The sequence below is a fragment of the Genypterus blacodes genome, unplaced genomic scaffold (assembly GCF_046128005.1).
Source record: "Genypterus blacodes isolate CSIRO-AG114 ecotype Tasmania unplaced genomic scaffold, CSIRO-AGI_Gbla_v1 ptg000029l_1, whole genome shotgun sequence".
Lineage (NCBI taxonomy): Eukaryota > Metazoa > Chordata > Actinopteri > Ophidiiformes > Ophidiidae > Genypterus > Genypterus blacodes.
The window spans coordinates 5,084,949-5,106,247 of NW_027466842.1; the positions used below are offsets into that span (position 1 = coordinate 5,084,949).

General features: G+C 44.3%; 1 protein-coding gene across 2 annotated transcripts in view; it reads left to right on the top strand.

Annotated features, from left to right (window-relative positions):
* The first annotated feature begins 3,229 nt into the window (after window positions 1-3,229).
* Window positions 3,230-21,299, top strand: part of pbx1a (pre-B-cell leukemia homeobox 1a) — a 40,098-nt gene continuing 22,028 nt past the window's right edge. For both annotated transcript variants that reach the window (XM_076144445.1, XM_076144446.1), the window contains exons 1-2: window positions 3,230-3,972; window positions 4,702-4,775. In XM_076144445.1, the coding sequence (XP_076000560.1) occupies window positions 3,788-3,972; window positions 4,702-4,775 (259 nt within the window). In that variant the 5' untranslated portion in view covers window positions 3,230-3,787. The remainder of the gene's footprint in view (window positions 3,973-4,701; window positions 4,776-21,299) is intronic.

The following is a 21,299-nucleotide window of genomic DNA, read 5'->3' on the forward strand; positions in this document are numbered from 1 at the left end:
GATATGAATCCACTCCATGTTATGCTGTCTATCCAGCAGACTGTTATAGCTTTGATGGTTAAAATTTGAATACACCTTTGCTTTGAAGGGGTCCTACAAATATCAGATATTTTTCTCTGTTGTCGAGGACAAAAACAAAATGAAAGCACGACCACAGTGGGTTGTTCATGTTGCTGTGTTTCTCCTGGATCTGTAAGTAAGTACTTTTTTTGCCTCCTAGTGGCCGAAACATCAAGTATTTTCAGATTTAAAATGTTATTCTCAGACAATAAAGCCTGGAACAAAAGAATCTCACTCCAGTTAGCTAGAAAATTGATTTCTAGAACAATATATGATGCTGACTTTAATGGCAAGTTTGCACATTTAAATCTGATGTTCTTTTCCAGCCACAGATTTATGCCAGGTGCCTCATTTTTCTCACAAATGTGGCTTAAGGGTGCAGAGAAAGTGGGTATATCTGGGTATTTCATTTAGCTGCAGTTCGACAGGGGATGGTCAGTGGAGGCAGAGCAAAGGCCTGGAAATGCTGAGTCGGCTCCTGTCGCTTAATCTATTTGAGGCGTGATTAAAGTTTAATTCGTGCCCATCTCCTAATGCTAGTCAGTGTGTGGCTGCGTGTTCCTCAGCAGCGTTTGGTGAGTAGTTTCAAGCTGAGACCAGGTCTTTTCTCTCTGTCTGGGCCTCACTTTATTCATGCCTGAGGGACGCCAGGAGCTGCAAACAACTGAATTTTTCATCAAGGTTACTTCCTGGAGAGATGTGCCATGCAGCTGCTGCTTTTTTCCTCAGTGTGTTCCAGCTCATACATAACTTACCCTGCACTGACCTGCAGCTCTCTCTGAGTTGTTTGACCCTGGTCCAGATAGATGAACGCGTGCCGTGGAGTCCGATGTTTGTTATTGAGCTCGAAATCCCAGGTTTGGACGACATGGTTTTGTTTGCTGTAAAGTAAACACAATTCTGTTAACTATCACAAATGTATTATAATCTATGGAATATTCTGCTTTCTTCTAGCCTCATTGGATGTAAGATCAACTCCTTCACTCCCGCAGCGGGAATAGAGAAATTCTCGGCATAAACATGATTTCTTTTTTCAGGAGAAAACATTTACTATTTATAAGGATATTTTTACATCAACTTCATTTGCAATTATAATCAAATCCCATTTATTATTTTTGTGGTGTTTTAATGCTGCAACAACACATTTAGTTTTAATGGAGGCAAATTTGGAGTGTCAGATGATTATTTTCTATCATTAATGCAGAGACGTTGTTTTTCCTAAATTCTGCGATCAAAGCCACAAACAAGGTCATATTCGTTCTGCTCAGACTTTACTTTCCCAAAAGCAGCCGAGCAATAAGGTCATCTCTGTCTGTGGGCTTACGTAAATTTGAATTTAGAGGCAGAAGGAATAAGCTCTTAAGATTGTATTTTATCCAAATCACTGCAGCTTGATTTACAAATCAGTTCTGAGAGTACTATATGGGGATTATAGATCAGAGAGGTTAGCAGGTTAGAAACAACTGAGGAGTAAACACGTTGAAAAACAACATCGTAGCACGCTTATCTATCTACAGCACCGATTTTGAGACAATTTGTGGTAGCTATTCTGAAATAATAGAGGAGAAGTATATGCAAGGTTGTTGTTTGGAGAGAAATGCCATTGTATCCCTATGGAGACTGTGCAGGGTTTCAGTGGGACCAGCATTGTCTCTGTAACATAAAGAAAGCCTCCATCACATTATGATCCTTTTAAATAGGAAATAAAATAAAGCAGAATGGCTGTTTTGTACCTCCATTACAAATGCTGCTATGCAGTCTTGCAGCTCCAGAGTGTCAGACATTATCACCACCACTACCCTCAACCTCACCCTGCCCCTTGTGACAATTACTGCCCTACCTCCCTATTCAACACGTAATGAGAAAACTGGCTGATCGATTTCTGTCCGGACAGTAAAAGAAGAGCAGGAAGCGTTTGGATTTAGCACAGAGCTCTGAGCCAGAATCCCCCACACACACTTACACTGTGAAGCATTCTCTGCTAAAAAAAAAACAAGATTACTGTTCTGGAATCTAGTAAAATTGTATCAAGTAACAAAGAAATGAGAATGAGACAAGAAAATCTTAATAGAAGCATAAAAATCTAACCACATCAACACCCACCAAACTAGCAATAACGAATTTCATTTATCTTCATTTAATCAATGAAACTTTATAAATACACCTTAAAGGTCTTTGCAGATAGATAATTTGCCTTTTAATTCAGCTCATTTTAAGATGTAATGTGTTCAATCTGTCTTCAGTCACAGCCGTAAACAACCAGTGATGCTGCAAAAACAACATCATTTGTTGTTTACAGACGGCGATCAATCATGTTGGGAAGAATTTGGTTCTAGAGCTATTAAACGCTTTTTGTCTCTGTTGTGTTTTACGACACTGACACTTATTTCTGGAGAAACATCTTGATAGAATCTTGCCCCAATTGCCAGATTTTCCTCATATGTTGTCAGAAAATACTTAAAGGGTCTAATAACAAGACAATATATGACTTGATAGGCGTTGTTGACGTTGATCTGATTCTGAAGCAAAGCCATTTTGAATAGAGATGTTTGAGGCTTAGGATAAAACCAATAACATAGATGTAACCCCTGTCCATAGAAGTATCACATGTTAGTGATTTGAATCTGAATATAGTAATAGTGTTCAAACACAGTGCAGATGAAATGAGGAATATGAACTATTCATGGTGCACATTGTTTTCACAGCTGGTGGTATGACATAAGCCAAGCAAAATGCCCCTCAAACACATGCTGGGTGTTATAATCATTTCTCTCTGATTTATTATTCCTTTGACTGATTACATGGATGTAAATATTCAGCAGGAAAATATATAGTCAGTGTGACAGAGCGTCTCTCTCTCTCCAAGCATCGCCACGCTGTCCTGTTGGGTCAGAGCTTCACTGCCACTCACAATTATTTATTAGGCTACATATTCACTCTCTATCCATCACTGTATTGCCACCCGGTCCGGTCACATCTCTTTATGTTTATTACAGTGTCCCACCTTCCCTATGGAGATGATTGACGTCTCCACAGAGGACCGAGGTGGGACTTGCGCGCTCCTTCTTCTCCAATCGCGGCTTCGATGGGCGGAGGCTTTCCATCCATACTCTGATTATGAGTCAGTTACCAGACATAAGCGAAACAATAACAGTTGGTGGTAGTTTGTAGGCAAAGCTTCCATAAAGGCTAAGTTGACTTTATAGCGCGTTTTTTTTGTGGCGCATCAGGCTCCCCGAGAATAAGGGAGATTGGGTTTGAGGAGGAGCACCGACGCGCTCCACTTTTAATCAGATTAGGAGGCTTTTTAATGTTGAATCCTGTTCTGTCTCTGCTGCTGCTGCTGCTGCTACAGTAAGCGGCGGCGGGCAGGAGTGGCCAAAGCCAAAAGCAGCGATTCAGATCAGATTTCACCTAAACCAGCTGGGAGAGAGGACGAGAGAGAGGGAGAGAGAGAGAGCGAGAGAGAGAGAGCACAAGAGAGAGAGAGCGAGAGAGAGAGGTTGTCGGTCTCCCTCCTCCCAAATCCAGAAAAGCTTACCAAGGAAAAAGGAGGAGTGTCGGCTTGGTGAGAGAGAGGGAGAGAGAGAGAGAGAGAGAGGGGGAGAGAGAGAGAGAGAGACGCATAGGGATCCGGAGGAATTTCCAAGGATATTTTCTCCCCCTTTTTTTGCCGTCAAAAATTGAAAAGTTGGAGGCGAGGCAGCAGCAGGGACCGTGGCCGAGGATGGACGAGCAGCCTCGGTTGATGCACTCCCACGGGGTAGGCATGGCCGGACACCCCGGCCTGGCGCAGCATATGCAGGATGGCACGGCGGGGACGGACGGAGAGGGAAGGAAGCAGGACATCGGAGACATATTACAGCAAATCATGACCATCACAGACCAAAGCTTAGACGAAGCGCAGGCGAGGTGAGACGAGCGAACACTTGTTTCATTAATAAGACAGAGGAGATGTTCCGGGAAAGGGGGGGGTGGGGGGTGTGGGGGTTTAATAACATTGTGCTTTGGGTGAACATCGCCTCTAAATGAAAGCAATTACGCCCACCGAAGTGCCATGAATGCGCGAAATGGGGGGCTGAAAAAAAGAGCCAACAAACTTGTCACGATTCGTGCTTGATTCTTTTTTAAAAACAACTTTCCGGTGAAGATATGATCCAAACTATCAATTATTGCCCGATTATCGCTAGTTATAGTGTTTGGTGAGGGTTTATAAACTGTGGAGCAGATCGTCACTTCAGCGAACCCTGCGTTATTTGTTTATATTTCACATCCTCCTGCACAGTATTATTCCAATATGATATGAATATGAGTCATATTTACACAGAAATCTTGTGCAAAATGCATTTGAGCCATGTTACAGTGTTGCACATTGCTTGGTTATCCTAAGATTTGAAGGGTTGCATCATGTATTTGTGGATAAATGTATCAAATTCTATCATTAAGGTGAATTCTGATGATTATAAAGCTTTATCTTCATCTTAACTATCATAAATGTCATTGAACTGCTCGTAAATGCCTCCACTGGAAACTGTATTAATCCCACTGAGCAAAGGAAACAATAAATCTTATTCATGTAGCTTCTCTTGCCACTTGTTTGGTGATTATTGATTTGGAAAGTGGTGTCTCTTCTTTTTGTAGGAAACATGCACTGAACTGCCACAGAATGAAACCTGCCCTCTTCAACGTCTTGTGTGAAATAAAGGAAAAGACAGGTAAGTTGTGTGTTGTTGTGTGTCGGTATTAGTACCATTTTGTGTTGTGGTTTCTTTGTCAGATCTCTTGTTGATGGTTGAGCTCCACCTGGTTGTGACACCTTAAGCATCTGTGTCTGGCATAACATTTAAGATGTTTTGGCAAAAAATGTGGCACACAAAAAGGTCACACACCATGCATGCACTCAAGACCAGGTGTTGTCATTGGACAGGAGTGTTTCCGTGCCGACGGTTGGGCCGCTCTCTGCCGCTCTGGGCTGAGCTTTTCTCACCCCTCTTTTCCTCTCTGTTTTCCTTGGCCGGGCTTGACGCTGTTTGCTAAGTGAGCTGTTTTACATGCAGAGGCAGGTCAGAGGGATTTTTCTGTTTATGTTCGCAACAAGGGTCAAAGTCATGAAAAGGAATGTGTGAATTATTACTCACTTAACAGCAGATTAAAAAGAAGAGCAGCTCACGTGATGAAAGCCTGCCACTATTCTCAGGGGGGAAGAGGAAGACGCTGGTTAAGAGATGGGGGGGAGTAAAGCAAAAATCCACACCTTAACCTTATCTAACACAACTTTGAAGCTGTCTGTTGGATTATTGAGAGCGCCTTGTCACTTTGCCTGCCGGTGTGAAGTTTCTCTCTTTCATTCCTTACCGACAGTTGAAAATAAACACAGGGCTGCTAAGGAGGCGATACCATTTACTTTAATTTTTACTATAAATTGTAAATTCGCTGACATTTCATTTGTATGAGTCAGAGTCTGGCACCGTTTCCTTTTCCAAAGAGGAGAAGGAACTAGCAGACACTTTGGGATTTCTTTTTTTTGCGGGAAGATTTATAAAGGTTAAGGAGTCCAGTCTGTGAGGAGGAAGCTATAGCAGGCTGGGGCCCTGTGTCTAAATTGCAATGCTTGGAAAAGTGAGAGAGTAATGCCTGGCTCTTTGTAAACTGTCTGGCGTCTCCCTGGGTTCAACTAGAGTTCGTTTCCAAAAAGAAGAACAAAGTGACTTGGACCTTTTCCTGGCTTTTCCCCCAGCAGCCTCCCCTCTCTTCCCACCGTTCTTGGCAACCAGGACTCGGTCGGAGAGCGTCTGATGAGAGAGAGAGAGAGAGAGAGAGCCCCCCTTCCCCACACACACACACACACACACACACACACCCCTCCACCCCTCCCGGCCTGCAAATGCTCCTCCACTGTGTTTAGCACCAAGTTTGGCTATGAACATATTTCACCATTGTTTATATTTCATCTATTTGCCTTGCAGACTTATCAAACCGGTTCTGTTTTAGTCCCAGTTTGACCTGTGAGCATGATTCCAAAAATCATGGGCGCCTCAAACTCTAAATAACCACAGTGTTGTTAAGGGGACATAATATTTAAGAGCGAATAATGAAGCAAAGGATTTATGAGGGAATCAAGGCTTTAATGGCTACCTGACTGCATTTGAAGAGTCCAGCTCCTGCTCGTCTTTGCCCATAGGAGGTTTGTGCAGACGAAACTGAAAATCCTTTCACTGCAGTGACAGTGAAAATGACTCAAACCTTCACCATGGCATTTACAGCCAAATGTGCTGAGTGCAGTGTATGCGAGTGGAGTACAGCCTGTAATTTGTCAGGTCTTTTTTATATTCTTTATAAAGAGTCAGCTTCTCCTTGCTTTTACATTGTTGCAGAGGAGCTTTTGCGAAAGGAGTGCAAGCAGGGTGAGATGAGCCCCAGAGTTCAGCCGTCGCCCTCATTTTAACTGAACGCAGAAGAAAAGTGTTTGCGTCTGTGGTGGCTCATATGTGGCTCGCATGTTCCCCCCCGGGTTCCTCCTCGTCATGGTGTGTAGGTGTGTGGTTTGTGTGTGTGTGTGTGTGTGTGTGTGTGTTGACAGCCGCAATATAGGACGTTGCAGCAGCGAGGCGTCCATTGGCAAGCAGCTGACAAACAAGGCAGGAGTGCATGCCGATAGCGAGCAGAGCGGGGGGGCCTTAACTCCTGACCCCGAATCCCCCCACCCCCACCACTCCCCTCCCTATATATGTGTGCTGGGGTCGGGCCCGTGTCACGGTGGGGAGAGTATTTAGCAAGCTTAAACAAGCTCAGGTTCACACACTGGCTTATGGAAAACCAAACGGAGTAGGCTTGTGTTACCCCTCGCAGACCTTCTTTTGGCTGCCAGTGTTATGTTTCACAAAAACACGCCTGCCCCGTCCGCCGGCCCCCTCTTCTATTTTTTTTTTTCAAATGTACTTTTGCAGGACTGTCGCCGTTGTTTCTACAGATCCTGAGAGCACTTAGGTTTGTGTTTTCCTGTGCCTGCTTCACATCCTGCGAAGAGAGTTTGGAGAGCGTCTTTGTTTGTGCAGAACCATTACGGCGAGGGAAGTTGGCACGTACAGGTTGACTAAGTAAGAGAAGCCAGACACCAAGTCAATGTTCCTGGGTGTCAGATTTCAGGCCCTCTCTCTCTCTGTCTCTCTCTCTGTCTCTCTGTCTCTCTCTCTCTCTCTCTCTCTCTCTCTCTGTGGGCCTGGGACTGTTTCGTCAGGCCGCCCTGTGTCAGCAGCCGCACATGCAGGCTGGGGTCGGATGGAGAGCTCCTGCATGACTAATGCGATCAGACGGATAATGCATTACACCGCTTGAACCTATCAAAGCCGGGGACCTGCTGAATCCGTCGGTCCATCGCTAACCGCAGCCCTCTGAGCCCTGCGACGCTAATTAGACGCGCGCACACATTTCCGATATTCACACATTCCCGGTTTTAGTCACTTTCAGAAGTTTCCTTTTATTAGTATGAAGCACAGGATCACGTTCACAGGGCTGAAAAGGATCTGACGGCGGGTTTGAAGTTGATATAGAGATATGCGGAGATAAAATGTCAAATTACTATTTATGGTATCTTCTTCAGCATCAACATCAAACGGTGACAGAGGTGCTAGTTGAGCTCCCATGAAGCAGTGGATAGACTGGTCACTATGGCTCCCAGTGCTGCTGTTTTTCAGTATTTAATTGACATGGCTGTCCATGATGAGTTCAGGGGTTAGTGTTGCCTCTCTTTGTTACTCTCCTCTCATCTCCAGTGACAGATGGAGGCATTAGTCTCCAATGTGGTGCTGTCCTGAAACTAATGGCTATGTCCTTGGTTTCCCCGCGCTAGCTGGGAGACTGTATATCTGTCCCCGGCTTGGAAGTGCCGAAGCAGCAGTTTATCCCCCCATGTTTTAGTTTCCACGGAAATAAGGCTGAACGGGACTCTTGTTTCTGCCCTCATAAATAACTTCAAATAAATAACTCCGGAACGCGCGCGTGACGTTCTCCCCGAGAACACGGCGCCGCGATCTGATGTGCAAGTTTATAGGAAAGTCTCCAGACGTGTTAATTGCGGTGAATTATGACAAACATGTCCAAAGTGAGACGTACATAATAGCTTCCTTTTTTAAAAAACAAATCTAGGTTTTATATCTTAAATTCGTATTTACGGCTTTTAAAGTGCAAACAGCCCCACGTCGGAAACAACAGTGTAGTATTTTCGCCGTTCCCTGTCCTCTGGTATAAACTCACTCGCAATTAGGACGGCTAATATATTATGCAAATGTTGAGTGGCTTAATTGAGACATGTTAATCATGTTTTAAGAGGCTAATTACAGCCCTGTATATCTGAGGTGGGAGTAGTAATTAGCCGTGATAACAGGTCTGGCTGTAGAATGGTCATATTCCGTGTGTGTGTGTGTATGTATGACGTGTGTGTGTGTGTGTGTGTACGGGTCACGAGGTGTGTCTTGTTTGTTTTGGCTCGATCTCTCGTGCAGATTAAGCAGCGACTTCTCCCAGTTTTTTTCTGTCTCGTAAACACAAATGAAGCGTGTTTTCGTGTGTGTGTGGGTATGCGTGTGTGTGTCCGTGCCTGTTTTGTTGTTTTCGATGACACGTTCGGAAGCTTCGTAGGCCCGTAGAGAAACACGCACACACACACACACACTTTCTCCCATTCACCCATTTGAACAAAAATCTCAATGTACGGCCGTTTTATCTGTCGTGTGTTTCCCTACGTTTTCCCAAATTGGTTATCTGATGCAGCAATATTGGCCATTCTGTAAACTGGGCTTTTATAAAAGGCTGTGTTCTTAGTTTTCTGACAGAGATCATATTCAGATCCATTACGCTAAGAATGCCTTCCCACTTATCGAATATAAAATTGCTTTAGAGAGGAAATTTGCTCCGTGGCAGAGTGGAGTTTCTCTTTTATCAGATGTTTGTCTCTGGAGCAGCTTTTAGTGTCTACAAAACAGCTCTGGTGACATTATTGCACTTGCAATTGCCTCAGCCATTGTTTTTCTTATTGGCGCTGTTTGGATTTGATTGGATTTTCCGCAGCCTTGTGGTATTGCCTCACGCCGTAGGACCAAGTGCTTGTGCATATTCTCATATTTTGGGGAGTTGAAACACCTGCAGATCTTATTATTCAGAGGGTTTAATGTTGTTCCAACTGCGCACAACTGCTATCTACCGCCTTGCGTTTCTTGCAGCATTATAACTCTTACTTACAAGTGGGCCTGCATTTCCTGACAGACCTGTGTTTGACTGGAGGGACGCACTGATTCTATGCGTTCAGGTTTTTCTGGAGCGCTTGGCGGCGGCGGCGGCGGTTACATTGGCAGGTGATAACCTTTAATTCAGGTTGCGGGATCTCATTTCTTTGGCGCCCTGCCACTACACTGTAAGTGGTGTGTTGGCAGCATGCTGGGGTTGTACAAAGGAACCACCAACCCCCAACCCACCCACACACACACACGCGCACACACACACACGCACACACACACCACTACTCCCACCCAGAGACTACGATGAACAGTCAAACATAAAATGGCAAGCGCTCTTTCCTGGCTGACTTAGTAAAAATGACATAAATTAATACATGCTGCTTAAACAGGACCAAGATTAATGGTTGCCTTTCGCAGCAGCTTAGATCCACTGTCAGTCGCTGCTCGCTGCCCAGATGGAATCAACACCAATCAATGAGGCTACCCGACTCTCCCTGGATATCTGCTTAGGGATATACACACTCACCCACACACATACACACACGCACACACACACACACACACACACACAGATACAGTATATGCTTTACAGACTCACATTCAGACTCATACATCATAGGAGAAAAAAGGAAAATCCATGAATGGCAGAGCCGTGGAAGCAGTTTTTTGTTTCGCCGGCGTTTCTCCATATAAACTGTTTCACTCCCGTACAGTGCGATGTTCAATCAGGTGCCACAAAGTCAGATGGGGAAGAGCAGTGAGGCCGATGCCTCAGTAGTGATTGGATGTTTCAATTACTGATAGTAATGCCATGGTGTAGTGAGTCATGCAGTGCAGATAGCACCATTTATTTTAATCAGGACAGAGGAGAGATGGGTGTGGATGTGTCTCCCTCATTGCAGAGTACTTTCACATTTAGATGCAGGGGAGTGTGCGCTGTCTGTCCCCCTCTCTCTCTCTTTCTCCCCCCTCTCTCTTTTGCTCACACACACAATTGCAGACACACACACACACACACTCGTGCTCAGGTGGATTGAGAGTGGAGGAGAGGTTGCCGTGGGTAACGCATAGCGACAAGGTACTCTCTCGGTGAGCTATTCTAATTTATGTTAATAAACCTTGCCGTTGCCGTGAGAGACAAAGGGGCCACAGATGAGCCTTGGTAACCTCGGCACCTTCACTGGAAGCGAAGGCACAGACAAAGAACAATGCAGACACACACACACACACACACAGAAAAAGAGGAGCGATATTGAACTGTAGAGAAAGAGACAAATACTGTGGCGGGGGGAGATGATAAATTTAGCCACACAAAGAGTTGTTTTTGTGGCTGCAAAATCAAACAGCCCCATGCTGGCAATCTTCAGTGCGGTGTGTGGTATCTAGTATTGCTGTGTGTGTGTCCCCCCGTATGTGCTGGGAGAGGCAGAAATAGGCTGACAGTCTCCTGGGATTGTTACAACTAATTCCGTGGGGCCTATAGGGACGTGGGTGCAGCAGTTTTGGATCACTTCCCAGGGCAGATGTGACACCACAGGTAGCATTTAGCACAGTGGGGCGAGAGCACGAGTGTTAGCAGAGGTCAGCACTCGGCCTGGCTGCCAGGCAGTGGAAAAGACCACATCACAGAGCCAGATTAGGGCCCTTAAACCGGCCCTCTGAAGTCCTCTCAGCTCTTCCAGGCCAAGGAAACCCTCAGTATCAACGGATCAAAGGAACAACCACTACACAGTACATTATAAAGTAGATAAAAATCACTTCTTGTTTGTTCGGTCTGCACTGATGCATTTGCGTGCCGTAAAAATAAGCATTAACAAGTCAAATTTGCCATTGCGGCGAGATAATTAAACTTTCCATATTCCCTTCCTTTACTCGATAAGCATTATCTTGATTCGCCTTATTTGCAGATATGGAGCCTAGCTTTGTGACAATTCTCATTAAAACTGAATATGCTTCCAACACAAGTGCAGATTTTCTCACCCATCTGCCGCTTTAACTTGCTCGTGTAAAATCTTTGCGTCCCCTCCTCCCTCCCTCCCCCCTCCCCAGTCAGTAGGAGAGCATTGTCCAGTCATTTCATTAATAATCTAATTTGCGCTTTCTGATAATGTAGAATGTGAATCAACGTTGTTGTTCACGACGAGAGGGTGGAGAATATTCCAGCGAGGCCTTTGCAGATTTCTTATCCTAACCCAAAGAGTGAAAGCTGTTGGTTTCCTCCGTGCCGTCTGTCTGCCAGCTTGCCTTTGGCAGTGTTAGTTCTGGACAGTTAACTCCTGCTGAAATTATGTTAATTGCTGTCATTTTCTTTTTTCTACTTGAGCATAATCAGCAAATTATATACTTCTATTCATTTATTACTAAGCCACTTCTAACGGAGTCTTTACCCTTCAAACATTAAATGTTAGGCACAAGTTTACTCTTTACCTCTTCAACACTGTCACCGCATCTGAGATGTCTAAGGTCAGAAAAAGGGTGTGAACACAGAATTAAAAAATGAAGCGTGCTCTGATATTTGCAGTGAGTAATTCATTGTAATTTTTAAGATTTATTATAATTTTCTAAGAACAACTTGGAATTCTGTTTAACGAGGAACAGCATTATTTATTACCTTTTTGTTAGTGAGTGTGTGTCCCAATTTCCAAGTGAGCACACACACACACACACACACACACACACACACACACAATGTAGTGTCAGTACATTCCTCTAACATACTTAGACTGTAATTATTAACGGGGCGTCGAGCCTTTTGAATTCTCGGCTTCCCGGGTGATTTCCAGGTTTTGAACCTTCAACCCCTTTCCGACGTGCATCCCGTGCCTCCCGGTTACCACCAGCCAGCACTGACGAATGCTTCCTCTATTATATTTTATTTGCACTTGGCACCACCTTGTAACCTGTTTTATTGGACATGTCCTTCGGCACCATGTTTAGCAGTCTCCTCCCCTAAACACATAAATTCCTTTATGTTGCAGTTACTCCACTTTATGAAGAGTGTCTTCACCCCTCCCTGCCGATACGATCATATTGATAGATTGATATTGGAAGAGCTGTAGTGTGATAAAGGCGCGGGGGTTAAGAGCTTCTTGGATAGTTTAACCTTGATAAAACAGTTGTTTCAGTGAGGCTGATTTTGCTCCATCCGTCTTCATCCGTCAGGGCCCTGCTGAAGTATGCAAATGAAGGCAGTAGAGGGAAGCGCCGTGTGCGGTTAAATGGGGCGTTGCGAATGTGCGGTGTACCGCGCAGACGGGGTGATACTACTTACTGTCCAAATTTAGTGTGTCTCTTCTGAAACATCCTCCCCCCTCTGCCTTTTTGTCTGCATTTCAAGAATATATACAGCCCTGCGTGGAGCTGTGGCCTCTCGTAAAATGATTACTGCCGCGGCGGCAGCAAAGTGGTTTATGCTTACATTTTCTTCTACATGTGTTTTATTATTACGGATTTTTATGTTTTTGAGCTTGGATTTAGTGACTGTGGAACAGTGTGTTGTCTGTTTATTTGTGTCTCTGTGCGTTTGTGTCTACTATTTACACACTGCAGGGGGGTTTATTGCAGGCCCCAGCCATACATTTCAGAATATGGCTGTTTATTGCATTAATTAGTAAGTCTGGAGGTGTAAGGGTAATAATCTTTATGATAATAACTGTTTATGCCTTAACACTCTTTTCCATCCGCACTTTCGTTACTCAGGCAGCTTCATTTGCCTGATTAGTTTTGTACCTACTCAGCAGCATTAGGGATGTTTTTGTGTGTGTGTGTGTGATTCTCTCATTTATCTCATGTGTCGGCATATTGATTGATTCCCCTGTTCAGTCGTTACTTTGTTCTGTTCTTCACAACTCATTTTCGGAAAGGGGACCCACGCCGAGGACAGAAAGCGAAACCGCATCTTCTCTGTTCTGTCGGACCAGCCACGGCACACATAAAGCTGTCAATCAAGAGCTTTCCTGCCTGGCCTTTGTTATGGAACGCCAGCTCTGTGGGTGGGTCCTCTGGGTGATAGATGGCTCAGTGAGCCTATCGGACTGCAAGACGCATCCATCTCTGTCTGGAGCCTGTTAAACAAGCTTGGGAAAGCAGCCATGTACTCCTAACCACCACTGGCCTCCACTAAAAAACCCCATTAACATTAATGAAGGATAGCTTTAAAAGTTCTTCAGTAATAGGCTTGAATTGGATTTATGAGTCAGATAGTTTGCCAGAGAGTACGTCATGAGAAATGTCACGGGTAGATAAATGGAAATGAGCATTTGAAAGGTCTCGCGACAGTGTTTCAGAAAAGATTCCAATTCAGGTTGTGAGAAAAAAATGATTTTTTTCCCAGCGACTCGGTCCTCAATTTTCCCTCGAAGCTCTCACGGACCGCAGTGCAAGTGGCTCTGAGGGAAAGTAAGGTGTTTGATGTTTTAAGTGACTGCAAAGATAAAGCTGCTCATCTTACACATAGGGCTGTTGCCTCCAGAGAAGAAAATAAGTTTTTAATACTTTTGGTAAAGGCTTTCATTCCAGGTGGCACCGGCCATTTCAATATGTTGCAACTGCCACTTTACCTGTCTGGAAGGTCCCTATAGATGGCTGATGCGAAGCTGCCATTAGCCAGCCAATTCCTCAGCCGCAGATTACTGTGCCAGCATGTCATAATCACAATGTTAAAAAAGGTCTGATTGCACTCCATCTAACCTACAAAGTGCGGCACAAATGGGTTTCTCAAAGGTCTGCAGCCGCTCGTTGGTATGTCATCATAGTGCATTAGGACTGTCAGCGGCAAAATGGGACTTTTTGAAACCTCTTTCAAATCACGTGAATGTTAAGAGGATGCAGAAATACACTTGGACCAAACACAGCGTCTCACTGGGCTGTTTCCACTCCAAATGACTCATGTATCCGGTGTCTGAGCTGCGCAGCGTGATGTCATTCACCTTTCATCCCTCTCCTTTGAAAATATAGTTATTTTTAATATTTCTCATTTCGTATATATCTCCCCACACTCTCCATCTCTCCCGCTGTCTTTATTTCTTGTTTCTCCTCTCCTCCCCATCTCGCAGTTCGTCTGCTCTCTGCTCACCTCTGATGTCATTAGCGTTGGAGGGGAGGTTGAAGGGAAAGAGGGGTTGCTATACTTAATGAATTCCGCTGTGTCTTTGCACTCCCCCACCTAGTTAACCCTACCCCCTCCAATGCTCAGGGTGTCAAATTAGAGCAGCTGGAAAAGGGGAGAACAAGGAGATGGGCAAGGTACATCTCACCCCACCTCCTTTTTCTGACTCTCCTTCAAATCACCTAATACAACATGAATAGTATCCATGTATCTATGCAAAAAATGGCTGCATTCATTCTTATCTCCCTTTCACTGTAATTACTGAGAAACTGCTTATATCGGCTGATACTGCAGAGAAGAGGCAATTAATAGAATGTTCATCATAGAATAGCTCAAATCCATCTCCTCTTTCACTACAATGTATCATTAAGGCTCATTGTTTAAATTTCTTCACCAAAAAAATGCCTGAATGCACGGAGAGGATTTTATTTCCCTTACTCCCAAAACTTCTTGGTCCGAGGAGACACTTTTCTCTGCGGAGGCACACAGTTAACAAGGACCTCTCGCAGCGAAAAAGCAGCTTAATGACAGCGTCAACCAATAGAGAGCGAAGAGAGAAGTGCAGAGAAAATGCAAACAAACTGCTAATTATGTGCCAGAGTTCCTCAAAGTTAGTAAACGGAAAACAACCAGCAGTTAAACTACGGTTGCATTTTCGCTGCACATGCGATTTTAGAGACCGATGTCTAACTGGATTTACCACCATTTAGAGAAAATAGACAAAATAAATAGAAAAAAAGCCCTGGATTAAAAATGTAAAGTAACGAGCAAATCTGTGATGTTTGGTGAATTCCATAAGTTATTTGAAGATGCTGCATAAGGCAAATTAAAAGATAAGGCAAGGTGGACATGTTGCTTTTAATATAAGAGTAATACTGATAGAGATGATAGCAGCAGTAGTTGTAGTGATAGTGGTGATGATTCAGAGTGATAGTGCTAATGCTAGTGATGCTAATACTTTTGCTATAAAGAGAGTGATGATAGTTGTGGTGATAATGTAGTGTTGTGTTATGTTGGTGGTAATGGTATTAGTAATAACAACAATGTCAGTGATAATGATAGTGATACTGCAGATGATAGTGATAATGCGAATGATTGTAATAGTGATAAAGTAGTAGTAGTAAAGTTTATAGTCTGACTCTCCATTGTAGCTACGGTAGACTGGAGTATTTTGCCAGTGATCCTCAGAAATAAAGGATGTGGGACAGTGTGGCGCTCGAGCAGGTATCAGCAGTTTGTTAACGACATTAAGGTGTGTAAAAGGGGGATTTGTTCTCTGCTCCACCCCGGCGTTAACAGTTGGCTGTCCTGACTCAACAGAGAGCAGCATCCCCCCGTGGCTCTGCTTACTCACTCCTGAGCCCAACGTTTAGTTTTCCTTGGCAGACCCAGGCCACAGCTCATTAGACTAAGAGAATGTGCCTGCCTTAATTAATGATATGTAAATATCCTTGAATTGGCCACATTTGCATATTAAGAGAGATTTGTGGAATCTGTGGAGTAATATATTTTAATTAGGGATTAATTAAAAATAATGGGAATTTCATTTCGCCTGGCAGGTTGTGTTTGGTGTGAAGCGCGCGTATGGCCCAGGCTTTGAGCACCGAGGCAGCGACCAACATGTGAGGAAAGCTCGGCTCTTCCTCCCACTATCTCTGCTGCATGCAAACATGTGTGTGTGTCTGTGTCTGTGTGTGTGTGTGTGTGTGCGTGTGCGCGTGCGTGTGCATGTGCGGGCGCTGGTCCCCTCACACATGCACTCCCCCCATACATACAGCATACGATCACACACTCTGGCATCACATTCCTTGACATGCCAGATCCTTCCCAGGGGGTCTTCACAGAGCGTTATAGCTTTGAAGGGAGTGGGGGGATTCAGCATGAACACCCACAATATGTTTTTGGGGATGGTCCCAGTTTGGCTTAATTTCATCTCTTCCCAGTTTTCTGTTTTTTTTCCATGTAGTTGGGGGAATGGCTCTCAGACACGGAACACTAGTTATGTTGGCAATTATGTTAATGGAATGCCATTAGGCCATGATTGTGTATGAGCGAATGGGGAGAGAGGGCACATTTTCAGAGACCCTGCTTGATCCATTTCGAGTGGAATGTTTGCGGAAACATTTTCTACATTTATATCTGTTTTTCATCTATAGACCTCCCTCCCGACCCCCCATTTATAAGCAGCATGGGAAATCGCGAACATCATGTCAGGGGGTTGTATCATATCAGACGATTTGTACGGAGCAATGATGTACTCAGTATGCTTTTTTTCCTCTCTGACAGCTCTGAGAAGAAATCTGAATAGAGAGAAAGAAACCATCTGTCATCACCATCACTAATAGCACTGATAGCACGGCCGCTATCAGGGCATCTCCTAGGTGGAAATCATCCCCATTACCAAGCATCAAGGCTGCTTCCTGCTTCCTGATGCTCCTCAGCTGTAGATAGGCACGCTCACACAAACACACTCAACACTCTTCATTTCACCGGATCTGCAAATATCTGTTTTGATCCAACACATTTTTCTGATGTGCAATAGCTTGTTGTTTTCAGGTAATTTTCTCTATTAACATTGCGGCGGAGGAGCATGCAGTAAAGGTCTGTTTTTCCTCTGGCTTCGACTCAAAGCAGAGAGCTCCTTTGGCATTTGTGATGTGTCGTCAGCGCGCTGATGTTATTGATCCAGGACCTTCCGAATTCATTAGGAGATCCAGCCCAACTGTGCTGCATCTTTATTTATGTTGCTGCCCCCTCCCTGGCCTGCCTCTGCCTCTCCCTCTCTCTATCTCTCCCTCTCTCTCTCCCTGTCTGCTTTCCCCTTTCATCCTCTATGCATTATTCTTTTATTATTCTTTTACAGCTGCCTTATCGGCCGCATTTTGGTGAGGATAAGACCTGTCATCTTTGGGTCTTGTCTGGGGAGATGATGGGAGACTTCAAGGGGGAGGAGGTGGGAGGGGAGGAGGAGGAAGCGGGTGGGTATAAAGAATGCCCGCTGTCCCCCATTTCTCCCTGTCTGAAATGGACTGTTCTCTTTTTTTCGCTCTACCTTCCTCCCTCTCCCTCTCCCTCTCCCTCTCTTTCTCTATTTCACTCTCGCTCTCTCTGTCTCTCTTTGTAATGAGAATCTCCCTCTAATTGAGGGAGCTGCAGCGAGCTGGCCGAGGGCGGCAGGGTTAGATTGTGATACTGGCTACGTGACCGTTATGCTGATAGAGGTGGCAGATCAATAATTTAGGCCCTGACCTTAATGGTGGTGTTAAAACGCTCATTCCTCTGGAGTCTAGAGGCCTTAAAGGTGCAGACTTGGATAAAGGCGAGGAGCTCACTGGATATGGAGGTGGAGTGGGGGATGGTGGGAAAACAGATAAGAAGAGAGGTGGCGAGAGAGTGTATTTGCAGTCAGCCCCTCGGTGTGAAAGGAGGAATCATGAGTGATGTTTTCCCTGCTTCTACATTCAGATACTCACATTGTCACCAACATTCATCCTCTTAGCAGCTATATGAATGCCAAAAGCTTTCTCTTGCCCGCATTTGGTATCTGGTTGTAATCCGTTTTCGTAAGAAATCCTCCACCCATTCTCACACAGATGCACAGAAGGCATCACAGGCAGCCCAGACACCAGAAGTGAACAAAGAGTGCGGTAACGAGTGGGTTTAATCTGGTTCCGGGCTTGTCTTGGGCTCCTAGCTGTAGGCCATGCACACTGAGTTTTCGGACAGCCATCGATTTGATTCTGAGGGACATTAACGTCATGGCCCCCATGCATCTCTCTCTCTCTCCGAATCCTTAAGCCTGGACTCATTCCCTGCTGGCAGGATGCGACCATCTCAGCTCCTCCCCACCCACCCACCCTTAGGGGATGATATATTAGATATAACCAATTCAATTTTATGCAGCCAGGACAGACACCCTGGGGACATAAACACACACATTTTTAATACACTCCTCACCAGGAAGCCCAATGCGCCAGAGCCTGCGGCTGCCCTGGGTCTCCTCTCACACTCAATTATTAATGTAACGGCCGTAGTGGCTTAATTAAATAATAAAGACAAGCTCACTGCAAAGGAATGGACCAAGGACGACTCAGAAGGCAAGGTTGCTTCTATAAATGTCTCATTTGGACACATATCAGATTGCTGTAAGTGTGGTAACGTTCGGTGATGCAGAATGTCTTTACATCCTCAAAGAAACATTGATGGTATTTTTGGCTTTATCTGTTTTCGCCGTCTGCTATTTGGGTTGTTGCACGTGTTTGTTAGAACAATGTACGTCAAATAAAATGAGGCATCATTGTGAAAAAGAGGCCATATTGCACACAAATTGCTTTATGACAGTAGTTAGTTTCCAGAAAGTCTTTTTTCAAAAATAAATCATTTGAGGGAAAGGTGTAGACTTTTGGCTTTAAGTCTGAGTTGCGCTCATAAATCAATTGTCTTGAGAGTCAGGTCAAACAGGGGGTTGCGATACCTCAACTACATAAAAAAGAATGATTTCCTCAGATTATGGATTCTTGCCACCTCAAGGGCAAGCCAGAGGAAGCACTCTGTCTCCGATGTGATGAAATGTGGCGTTATCTTTTACTTTGTTTCATTAGATTCACTGGAGATTACACACTCTATCCTCAAAGACGAGATTTTCTGGCTTTCTAAGATGAGAGATCTTCTGGCCTGGGGGCGAAATATATTTCCAGCTCGCTTCCACCGTCTTATTTCTCCGTTTCATGTCTGTTTTAACTTGTAATTAATTATTCAGATTCATTTTGAAACGCGCGTTACATTTTGAGTGGCTTGTTCAAAGGCAAAAGCCGTTTTTTTCCACTAATGGCGAGTAAGCTCCGCCATTAGATTGAAAAATAGGCCCATTGTGTGTGTTGACTTGGTGGCGTACTGCGATGAAGGATTGCGACAAACTGGAGTGTTTAAATCGGCGAATTGAAATTAATGCCCTCTCAAAGCCAGGCTTGCTGACGATACATTAAAGCTAATACTCCAGTGAGGTCGAGCAAATGTTTGTTTATATACATGAAATACGCTCGGTGAGAGAATGAAATGATTGGATTTTGCCCAAGTAAACACTTATATTAAAGAGAGAGAGACAAAAGAAACAAATTGTAATGCAATGAGGTGTGGGGCGCGTTCCGTTTTGTATTGTTGTTTCGTCTTTGTTTGGAACTAGGCTAATCTATTGTGACAGATTTCATTTGTGGCCTAATTGTACATGGTTTTATTTTTTTCCAACTCTACATTTTCCACATGCTGAACGTTCCTCCCGCCCCATTGTTGCTGTAGTTGCTACCGACACTCTCAAAGGTCACGCCTCAAGTCTGTCTTGTCACATCACTTATTCAGGCTTGTTTTATTTATTCATGCCACTTTTTGTTTTTAATAATTTAATGCATTGAAATGTTTCTTTTATACAGCTATAAAGTGCTTGTGACTAGTGTTGACGTCTCGAAAATATGGTTATATGGCGTTTTTATACGGCTTGGACAATCCTCCATGTAAAGCGTGAGCTGTTGCTGTCGGTATATGCTGTAATGTTTATCGATTGAAATTATCCCTCACTTCCACTGCAGCCAAGGAGCTGTGAGATGCCAGGCAGAGAGGCAGAGTGTAAAGAGGCTCTTTTTGTACTTTTCTTTTTCCTTTAGAATTTACTGCCGACGGCTGAGAGTGGTATTTATTTTCCTCAGACTCTGCTCTGCTATCCCGGAGTTGGCAGAGTGATTTTGTAGAATAGAAACATTATAGACTGTTAGTGTCAAAGTGTTAAATGTGATGTATAGAGCTGGGGGTTTCAGAGGGAGAGGGCGGACGGGTTGAGGAGGAGGTGGTAAGGAGGTGAGCACTGCCAGCCATGACTGGAGCAAGGTGCTCCTGGGAGAGAGGAGCCATCCAGCATGTGAGGGATGGCAGGGTAATGTGGCGGGAGGTAATGGCTTTTCTCAGTCCGCTGAAACAGAGGGGAGATCATTAGGGGCTGCCGTGCCGCACCGCGCCGTCCGTTAACCACGACTCCACCATCGTCTCCTGTCAGGGGCCGGGGTGTGTGCGGGGGGGACTCTCATTGTGTTTCTCGACTTGTTTGATTATTATTTTTGCAACGCGTAGACGCTGATGTTGCTCACTGCCGCGAATAGTTCCTTACCATCAAGGTTCTTCCAACTGTGGTGGTGTGAAATCAAATGAAAGAGCTCGTCTTGACACACGTCAGGAGAAAACCGGAGGATTTCTCATTCAGTAGGTTTACATGAACACTATACTCCGATCTGTGTCTGTGTTGTGATTGAGGGGAAAAGACCAGTAAGCTTTACACGTGGATGGAATGTAAAGGATTGAGTTGTTGGCTGAACAAGACTTGTTGCTAAAGGCAGATGGGCAGGAAATGCATGCACAGAATACTTATAGTTGTTGTATCAATTTACTATCACACAATCTAGGTCTGCTCCTCAGAGTACAACGGTGTGGATTTAATCTGCTTTCAGTCTGATTATGCTGCTTACATGTAGTTTGAAGAATACCTACTCAGCAACAGCACAATCAAACGCTGATTGCAATTTTCACAAGGCCTAATTAAGATGATTAAAAGGTTAATTTTGACTAGGTATCGTGTTAAGTAGGTTAATTAAAATGATCATAGCGGCTGATGAATTTTAGGAATTTCGTATCTTAAAAGATTTGATTTATCACATGACAATAGATGTGTTAGAATCACAAAGTGAGTGGTAGTTCGCAAATGATACTGCAGTCAACACCACATTTTGAATAAATGATTAAACAACGTCGAGCTTAATAGCGTCTATCAAAAGAGAAAAGGGCCTTCAGGGGAAAAGCTTTTTGTTACAGAATCTGGGATGAATGCAGGGAATCCATATGTGTTGTCGCCTATAGAG